The sequence below is a fragment of the Dromiciops gliroides genome, chromosome 4, assembly GCF_019393635.1.
Source record: "Dromiciops gliroides isolate mDroGli1 chromosome 4, mDroGli1.pri, whole genome shotgun sequence".
Taxonomy (NCBI): Eukaryota; Metazoa; Chordata; class Mammalia; order Microbiotheria; family Microbiotheriidae; genus Dromiciops; species Dromiciops gliroides.
Window position 1 is genome coordinate 240,948,140 of NC_057864.1, and position 10,400 is coordinate 240,958,539.

A 10,400-nucleotide genomic window follows, 5' to 3' on the forward strand; every position below is an offset into this window, starting at 1 on the left:
CATTTTCAGAAGGAACACAGGTGCCCTGAGGAAGACTATTGCACTGAAGAGAGGTTTAATGCATAGATTTCCTAGGTTCCTGATATTTCTGGGATGCTCCTATACTATTCTTCCTCTTAGGACTGATAATTCTCAGATTACCAAAAAATAGGAATGAACCACAACTTCACCAAATTCGGGAGCTGGTGGAGCAGTGAGTGCACCTATGTCTCAACCCCATGTGAACAGTCAGACTGAAAGGAAGCTCCAGAGTATCTCACTGATACAAAGGAGAGAAAATGTGAGTATTGTGTGGTGCCTTTGAACTGTGGGAGTGGGGAAAAAAAGCAATAGGAAGAAGTCATCCAGATAAAATGTGGATGAAGAAAGAAAAGCATAGCTCAGATGCATCTGTTGTTACTTTATATTTCCTGCTCCCAACTAACCACACACATACATGGAGTATGAGGGGAAGTTCAAGAGACCAAAGGTAAACTTTAAGTATTGAAGACATTAGAAAAAGAAAAACTATTCCTTTCTTTTTTTTAAGCTTCTTTTTGAGCTCTAAATTCTCTCCCTTCCTCCCCCAACCCAAGAAGAAGTTACTGAATTTTTAAAGAATGGTGAGAAAGGAAATAATTAATGTCTAACATAACGCTTGTTTGACATCACTTGCACTTTCATCAAGGTATAAGGGTAGGGGGCAGCTAGGTGGTGCAGTGGATAAAGCACTGGCCCTGGATTCAGGAGGACCTGAGTTCAAATCCAGCCTCAGAGACTTGACACTTACTACCTGTGTGACCCTGGGCAAGTCACTTAACCCTCATTGCCCAGCAAAAAAAAAAAAAATTAAAAAGAACTAAAAGGGTTTGTGGGACTAGGTACTGTAGGTATGACAAGTAGTCCTGATGCCTGTTTTTGAGGGTCAGTAATAATTCACCTCCTTGCCTGTCTTGTATTCCAGGCTATACACACAGTAGACCTTTAATGACTTATTATTAATCATTTCTTTGGTTCTCTTTTCTAGATTCCATATTTGTAGCTCTGAGCAAGATGGTGGGTTTTCTGAGCTCCTTTGTGCCCATCTTCCTCATGTTCCTCTTTCTTCTGCAGATGCCAGTAAAGGGAACAGGTCAGAGAATTTGCCTCTTTCCTTCTCTGTTTGTCTCTCTTATGGGTGAAAGAGTTCAGCCCAGTCACCTACCAGGAAGCATAGAATCAGTAGTCCTGGAGGAAACAGGTAGTTTGCTATCTTCCTACAGTCCACACACGGTATAACATTGTCTCTAATTGACATACTCTTAACTTTTATGTATTCCCCAAAAGAGCATCTTATAGAAGCTTCAGTGCACTAGGGTGGATCGAGAGTATTAATGTCATCAAAGTCAAAAGAGTGAGTTACTTAAAAAGCAAATTCCTTTAAAGAATATACAAATCCCTTACCATAGAGGTACTACAACAAAAAATATTTCAATTCCCTTTCCTTCTAAGATGGCCATGGGGATTAATAGTAGTGACTATGTCTTTTCAATGGCTTGCTAATCTTACTTTCCCCCCCTCCATCTCCTGCTTCTCCACCTAGAAGAACAATTTTTGGTGCTTGGACCAGCTGAACCCATCATAGCCTTACTGGGGACAGACATTTCATTACCCTGCCATCTCTCACCCTCGATGAGTGCAGAGGACATGGAAGTCAGGTGGTTTCGTTCCCAGATCTCTGAAGCTGTGTTCGTGTTCCAAATGGATATGGAACAGACTGGAGAGCAGCTAGTGGAATATATGGGGAGGACAGAACTTATAAGTGACTTCATTACTGAGGGGAGTTTGGCTTTGAAGATCTACAATGTTCAAATTTCAGACAATGGAGAGTTTCGGTGCTTTTTTAAAAAAGGCAATGAACATCGAGAAGCAATTCTGGAAGTGAAGGTGGCAGGTAAGTGGTTTATTTGGAAAGATGAGTGCTTTTTGAGGCAACAACACCATATGTGCCCACCATATGATTTAGTATATATAACTTTTTTATATTCAGCATTACATATTCCATCTTTTCACAATCTTAAGTGTGATTTATCTCAGTGCTCTGCATCTGATATTGATAAAGTATAGATGGGATGTAGAAGAAATATCACTTGTCTTGGAGTCAAAAGACCTGGTTTTTTTGGGGGGGGAGGAATGAGGGTTAAGTCACTTGCCCAGGGTCACAAAGCTAGTAAGTGTCAGGTGTCTGAGGCCTGATTTGAACTAAGGTCAACTCAGCATTTTATCCACTGTGCTACCTAGATGTCTGAAGACCTATGTTTTAACACAGTTTATCACTTGATAACTATCTTACTCTTGCAGCTGAGCTTAATTCCCTTAATTTAAACTCTGAATAACAATTATCTAAAATGACAAGTCCAGTAACCCAATAAGTCTTATGAGAATTAAATGAGATAATGCCTATCAAAATGCTTTGCAATAATAATGTTCCTTGTACAAATCTGAATTATCCCTTTTATTACACAGGGATAATATGGCAATGGAATAGTGCTTGATTTCATGATTTCAACCTCTGCAATAGGGGATGTGTTTCTGATAATGCTTAACTTCTCCCTGGTAGATTTTTATCCATGGATCTATTCATATCTTTCTATAACATTTCAAATAAATATATTTAAGAAGAATTTGCTATTTAAAGTAGTCTGTTTTTCTCTCTACCCTAATATTGCCCATTCCCTACATGCCAGAGTAGCTACACTAACTCAGAAAGCTATGCTGGGAATGTAGCACAAAGGGCTGCTTCTCCATCTCCTTTTTTTAAAAATTTTGAGGGAGAGTAAGAATAAAGACAATTTATTTCTGGCATAACTTCCATGACCTTTGGTTTTTTTCCACTCCCATATACTACTAATACAAAGAAGGAAAATGTTCAGGGATCTTGAGGGAAATGAATTTGTATTTTCCTCATTCTGTTTTGGGGCAGGTAGATGGATGGATAGAGTGCTGGGCTTGAAATCAGGAAGATTCATTTTTCTGAGTTCAATCTGACCTCAGACACTTGCTAACTGTGTGGCCCAGGGCATGTCTTTTAACCATGCTTGCCTTAGCTCCTTGTTTGTAAAATGAGCTGGACAAGAAATGGCAAACCAGTCCAGTATCTGTGCCAAGGAAACCCCAAATGGTGTCACAGTCATATGTAATCAGAACAACTAAACAAGAAGAACAACACCTCGGGGAGGTCAGGACTACAAAGTCTTTCTAATAGGTTCAACTTATAAGAAGCAATACAAAGAAACCCTGTACTTACAAGTATCAGTTTAAAGTAAACACACACACACACACACACACACACACACACACACACGAACACACAAACACTCACAAAATCTATCCATAGGTAAGAGAATGCTTTAGAAAATTTCACTTTGTTGCTTTCACAGGATTCCATGGGCAATTTAAGTTCCTTGAAATCTTAAGAGATGAGAACATTTAAGAAAAGGAACAGTCCTGAAAGTAGCTCTGTTTGGGAAATCCCTTTTCTGTCACAAGCTTCTGTTTTACTTTCTATTTTGTTGGGAACACAGTCACTTAGACAAGTAGCCTTTGTGAAGTACCTCCTATTTGCCAGTCAGAGTGTTAAATCTTGAGGACATGAAGAAAGTCAAAGGACCTTCTCTGTGCACAGTCTCAGCCTTTCTGTAGCTTTCTCTAAGGGTCTTCCTTTGATATAGAAAGACTATTAAACCTGCAGCCAAGGTGATTTCTGCTCCTGAGGACTCTCAGATTCATGACTTCCCTCTCCAGGTCTAGGATCTGCTCCGCAGCTCCACTTGGCAGGGTATGAGGATGGAGGAATACTGCTGGCATGCACAAGAGATGGATGGTTCCCACAACCCCAGGTGCAGTGCAGAGACAATAAGGAAGGGAAGTTACCCTTCCTTTCTGAGACCCAGGCCCAAAATGGAGATGGTTTATTCCATGTGAAGGCAACGATTTTGGTCCAAGACAGTTCTGTGAGGAATGTATCCTGCTCCATCCACAACACCCTCCTGGGTCAGGAGAAAATGTCAGCCATAAACATACCAGGTTAGTTCTCAGGCTTTAGCAAAACCATTAGAGTTAGGAAAGGGTGGGGCATGGGAAGGAACCATAGTGAAGGGGAAAGGGCTTATTTTTAGTGTGTATCTAACCTGGTCCCTGTGGGACTCTCTATCAGAGTCCTTCTTCCCCAGGACTTCTCCCTGGAAAAAAAGCCCTAATTGGGATCCTTCCTGTGTTTGGGATTCTCCTTGGCATCAGTATGTTTTTGAGACTGAAAGACAGGAAGAATTTAAAGAGATTGCAACAGAAAATGGAAGCAGAACATGAAGCCAAAGGTAAAGGAGAAGAAGGGCAAAACAGGTTGATTAGCAGGGAGCTTGGTGTGTGAGAGTGTGAGGACCAGGAAAAGAGAGGGAGAGGAGACAAAAATGAAATGGGGGCAAAGCGAAGACAGAACTCCAGGCTCCAGAAAGGGCAGCATCATGTCAGAGTTCTAGAGCAGGGAAGACTGGTAACTTAAAGAAGATTTCATCTGGCATTTCAGGAGCAAAGACCTATCCTTTCTCTAGAGCTTATATTTATCTGATTTTTTTTTCTTTTAGAAAAACTCACAATGGAGCTTGGTAAGTTCAAATTTCTTCCACCTCCTGAATTCAGTCTGTGACCTACCAGTTGTCAAGTACAAGGTGATTCACTTAATGCCATTGCCTTTCAGAAAGGAGGAAGGCTCTCTATGATTCAGGTGAGCAATTTTTGCTTTCTCTTAAATCACCACTTCCTCTGCTTACTTTTTTCCTGGGAGATAACTATGGCCACACCATAAACACACACACACACACACACACACACACACACACACACACACACACTGGTTTGACAGTGGTTGGGAAAAGTTTGAGACAGAGTGGAGCCTGTGAAGAAGGCCATTTTATTTTATTTTGGTTTTGGTTTATCAATGCATTTTGGTTTTTGTGCATCAATTTCTATCTTTTCTATACTTGGTGACCAGATAACTAATTAAGCAAAATCTTGCAAACCTATGACTGGAAATCACAATGCATGAAATATGGCTAATAAGTATAACACCCTCAATTTCTACTGTGAGGAGGAAATGTTTCACCATTTTTCCTCTGAACTGAGACTGATCATTGCATTTGATATGAATTAACACTGACATTGAGTGTTTGCCATTTTCCTTTACATAGTTGTGGTCATCGTGTATATTGTGTCCTGGCTCATCTTGCTTCATTCAGCATCATTTCAAACAAGTTTTTCAATATTTCTTTGATTTGATCATATTAATATTTTCTTAAGATGAAATAATTTGACACTGATATACCATAAATTGGTTTGACACTCCCTAAATTATTGGTACCCAGATTTTTGGTACCACAAAAGTGATGTTATGAATATTTAGGCATATATAGGCCCTTTCTTTTCATCTTTCATATCTTATGATATGCACAACAGGAGCATTGAAAATTGAAAAATTTGGATATTAAAAAGTTCAATGATTTTTATCATGTAATTCTAGACTAATTCATACTTTCTAGAACAGTGTATTTCAGTGTCTGTCTTGACACAATCCTGAAGAACTCAACATGTGCAAAAGTAAAATCATTTTCTTTCCCCAAACCTTCCCCTCTTCCTAAATTCCCTAGTTCTGTTGAAATCATCACAGTTTTCACCAGTCCAAGTAGTCTGTAACCTTAGAATTATCAATGGCTCTTTTTCTCCCTCACTGTACATATCCAGCAATCTGCCAAATCTTGACATTTCTACCACAGTGACACCTTTTTTGTTTTTTTCCTCTAACACCTTTTCACCATTCACACAGGTAAAATCTCAATCTAGGCCCCCATCACCTGTCTGGTAAACTATTGCATTGGCCTCCTAATCACTTTCTCTTCCTCACGTTTCACCCCATTCTACCCATCACTCCCATCAAATATATTGCTGCCAAAGTGATTTTCCTTAAGTATAGATCTAACCATGTTGCACACTACTCAATAAATTCCTTTGGAACTCTATTGCTTTAAGATTCTAAATGTGGATTCTAATCTGTTCCCCCAGTTTGGGGGAAACTGACTAAAAAATCACTGATAAAACGAGTTTAGGTTTTTAAGGGTTTATTGGAAAATAGAAAGAAAAAGATTGAGAACAGAATTCTAACAGCCTGGCATTCCTATCTTTCCTCAAATTTCCTCTGAAGTCCTCTGCCGCCACCACCATCAAGTCCGGAAGCCAAAAGAGCCCGCGCTCTCTACGCAGGCTCCCTTTCCTCCTTCCTGTCTCCTCCCAGACCATAGGAGGCTCCTCAAGTTGATTGGCTGGTAGCCTTGATAGACAGCACCCATGAGAAAACGTCATTTCCTGACGCCAAGGAAAAGCCACAATGCCTCTGAGGCATTTTCCTCTTGGTGGACCTTTTCCACAGCAAGTCTCTAGTAGGTGGCGTCATTCCAATCATTACATTGCCTTTAGAAAAAATAAATTATCATATCCTTCTAATGCTCTACAAATGCTGTTCCCAATCTATCTTTCCAAGCTCCACTTACAGAAATCTTTGATGTGGGCAAAATGCCCTTTTCTCTGTTCTTCATAAATTACACTCCACTTCCTCTCTCTCTGCCTTTACACTGCTCATCCCATAATGAGAGAGAGCATTCCCACTTCACTTCTGCCTCATAGAATGACTTTCTTCTTTCAGTTCAAACACTGCTTTCTGTATGAAGATTTTCCTGTTCAATTGATAGTACTCCACCTCCCAAACAACTTTATATGTACTTGATTTGCATTTATTTATGTGTATTATCTTTGTGCTTATACTGTTTATATCTTTAGGCATACCTAGTTTTCCCCCATTAGAATGTAAGTTGCTTCTGTATAGGGGTTATTTCATAGTTTGCATTTGTATCCAAAACCCTAATAGAGTGTAGTATGCATTTAATAAATGTAGATTTGATTGATTGAGAGGAAAGCTATAATGAAAAAAATCCTCCTTGATACTCCTTTGCACTTTTAACATTTAATGCCTTAGAACTAGATGGTAAGTGTAGGTATGATATAGAAAAAGAAAGTTTCTCACATATTATTTCATCTCTGTTTCTTTTCAGAGTGGAGGAAGGCCCATATTTTTGCTGATGAGTGTCTCTTCTCTTCCCCAGGACTCCCATACCTCCTGCCCTAGACATTGTTCACCTTTTTTCTAAGTGGAGGGCTCTGACACGCAGATAAATAATTACCTGTGGAAACTAAAGTATTCCCAAGGTGGGGGAGGAACTTTATGAAGTTAGTGGTGGCATAGATGCGGGAACATTTTTCTCCCCTGATAAGCTGTCCAGAACCCTAACTCACCTCTGCTTGTGTGTGTGTGTGTGTGTGTGTGTGTGTGTGTGTGTGTGTGTGTGTATTCCTTTTCAGACTGGAGGAAGGAACACTTTAAGGCATGTAAGTGATTTCAATTTTGTCTTTAGTATCCCCATTAAACTATCTTATACCAAAAGATGTCATTTCATCTTTATGGACCTGAAGAGGATATTGCATTTTGCATACTTGAAAGTCTGACTGCCATTTTCAGGAAATTATTATATAGATGTCATCTAAAGTTCTTCACATACAACACATAAGCCAGTTTTCTGATTTTTCCTCAGTGGGGATGGAACATTGGTGCTTACTTCTCTCTGTAAAGTTGAAAACTTATGTTAATCTTTCTAGACTTTTCTTCTCCAGCCTTAATTGCCCAACTTCTATGACCCTTTCCAACTAGCTCTTATTCTTCATTACTTTAGATATCTGGGCAGTTGTGTTCTTCCCCATCACCTCAATTGCTTTTCTGGTTCCTTCTCCCACAATGCTTTCTTTCCTGGAACACAAACAAGAATTGCTAAACCCCACCTATCCTTCAAATTTCCAACTTCCTTGGAAAGAGGGAAGATAGCAATTAGGGTATTACATTTTCAGAAGCAAGGCTGAGGAATAACATTGCTTGCATATGAAGGACTTGCATGAGTGAGATGATCATCAGCTTTCTCTAAAGAGGAATCTATTTACAGAGGAACAGATAAGAGTAAATTTTTATTTAAAGCAAGAGATTATGGTTGGACAGAAGGCAGAAGGGGCACTGGAATGAGTGTTGGAGGGAGGATGTAAAAATTCTGTGGAATCTAGAAGTGGTATTCCACTGGATCTTTGTATAGAGTGTCTCTATCATTTATCCTGCACAGTGACCCAGGGCTTCCCCAAGTGGTATAAAAAAGAATATTTTCTAACCCAAATCTCTTCCTTCTCATTCTCCCCCAAGCCCAGACATAAGCTATGGGAAAATGATTCAGAAGTATTATAGCAGATGAAGAATAGAAAGAATAGCATGATTTCCAGTCAATGAGGCCATCCTTCACTGTCTCATTTGCCCAAAGCATTGCGCAATAGGGATTTTAGCACCAAATTTCAGTTGCTGAAGTCTTCAGATGAAATAGGCCATTATACAGGGAAGGCTCTGTGGCAGTGCCTTGTTCAGGAGAGGGCTGTGGGGCTAGTCAGGGCAAATGACAGCTCAGTTTCTTCTGAAGGCTATGTAAAGACTCTACTTAGGGGGGAAGTGAGGTAGCACAGTGAATAAATCACCAGCTCTGGATTCAGGAGGACGTGTGTTCAAATACAGCCTCAGACACTTGACACTTACTAGCTGTGTGACCCTGGGCAAGTCACTTAAACCTCATTGCCCTGAAAGAAAAAAGGCTCTATGTATGGTATTTCCTTTGATCCTGCCTTCTTGCTGCCCTTTAAGTCAGTTGCTTCCCTAGACCTCTACTGACCTTGCATCTCTTTCTGCAGTGACTGTGACTCTGGATCCAGCCTCTGCTCATCATGACCTCATTCTCACAGAGATGAAGAAGAGTATGATCCTGATTCAAACAAAAAAGGACCAGGAAGAAGAAAACTGCAGTGTCCTGGGCAAGGATCCCCTTATGTCTGGGAGATATTACTGGGAGGTGAAGGTAGATACTGGGAAAAACACCACTTGGAATTTTGGTATTTGTAGAGAAAATGCAAACAAGGAAGGGTGACTCAGAGAGTCCCCAGAAAAGGGTTTCTGGGTGGTGGGATGTTATAATGGGAAATTTCAGGCAATGACTATGTCAAACTGGGGGAAAGACTCTCCATCCCTTGGGCAGCCCCCACAATGTGTGGGTATTTTCCTGGATCATGAGGAAAGAAACATTTCATTTTATAACATGTCAGATGGGTCTCACATCTACAACTTCCCCAAAGCCTCCTTCTCTGGCCCCGTGTATCCATACTTTACTGTTCAGTCTGTCAATACATCTTTCACCATCTGCAGTGTGTCAGACAGAACCAAGGGTAACCCTGCCCCTTCCCAGGAGACCCAAGTGGCCTGCCAGGAGCAGGGAGAGTTTCATGGCCTTGGTGACAAGAATTGGGCTTCAGAGGACAAATCTCCCACAACACAATATCATTCTCCACCTCATTATAAGCCTGTGTCCCAGGATACCCAGTAATTGAGCTCTCCAATCCCTTCTCTAGTAAATCCCTCTGATCAATGAACTTTCCCAAAACTTACTCAGAATCCCTCATGCCACCTGGTAGAAAAGAGCCAGATGCTGAACTGTGTTTTTTCCCCCAATTGATTGTAGGGGAAGTAGGAGTAGGAATATATATATTATTTGGTGTCATTCTTGGACTCAGAAAGGGGCAAGTCCTATATTCTTCCCCTATTTACTTTGCTAACGCCTATTTCTGATGTGTTCCAAATAATAGTGTGTATGGCCATAATGGTAGCCTTATTCTTTCACTCCATTGTGGCATGGAGGTTACTGTGGAATACTAAAGGCTGTGTCAATGGGATATGGGCTTTGGTGATTCTTAATCTGTTGGAAAGTCTTAGAGTAAGTTCCAGTGCCAACCTGAGTTTCTTTTATCAGAGCAATCTAGTAAAGTATGGAGTGAAATATATCCAGTACGTTAGCCATTAGGCTAATGAATTTTTAGACAATGGCAGCCCACAAAACAATCAAAATGGCATGTAATTTAGGAATCTATATTCTAGTTTCATAACTGTGGTATAGTGTTTGGGAAAGGGGAGAAAGGGTGTTGCATCTAATTTTTAAATTTTGTTTTTATTTTATTCTGAACTTGAGAAATAAAACAAGCATTTCCATAACATAGAATAGAAAAAAGATGATTACACATGAAACTGCACATCTCTTATGTATAATGTGCTTTTCCTTTTAGTTGTATATTAAAGTTATCAGGCAATTTTCTTTTTTTCCCTTTTTTTTCTTTCTCTCTCACTCCCCCCCCCCTAGGGATGGCTACTATTTGACAAACATATTTATATATGAGTAAGATCATTCTATATATACTTCAATTGATGAGTT

General features: G+C 40.0%; 1 protein-coding gene across 1 annotated transcript; it reads left to right on the forward strand.

The window, feature by feature from the left end:
* Positions 1-1,017: 1,017 nt before the first annotated feature.
* LOC122752768 (butyrophilin subfamily 1 member A1-like) lies at positions 1,018-9,521 on the forward strand. Its single transcript, XM_043999663.1, is given in 10 exon segments — positions 1,018-1,111; positions 1,565-1,912; positions 3,763-4,044; positions 4,175-4,203; positions 4,205-4,334; positions 4,602-4,622; positions 4,715-4,741; positions 7,116-7,148; positions 7,423-7,449; positions 8,836-9,521. Coding segments are annotated over 10 exon segments (1,662 nt in total). The 5' UTR covers positions 1,018-1,032.
* The last annotated feature ends 879 nt before the right edge of the window (positions 9,522-10,400 follow it).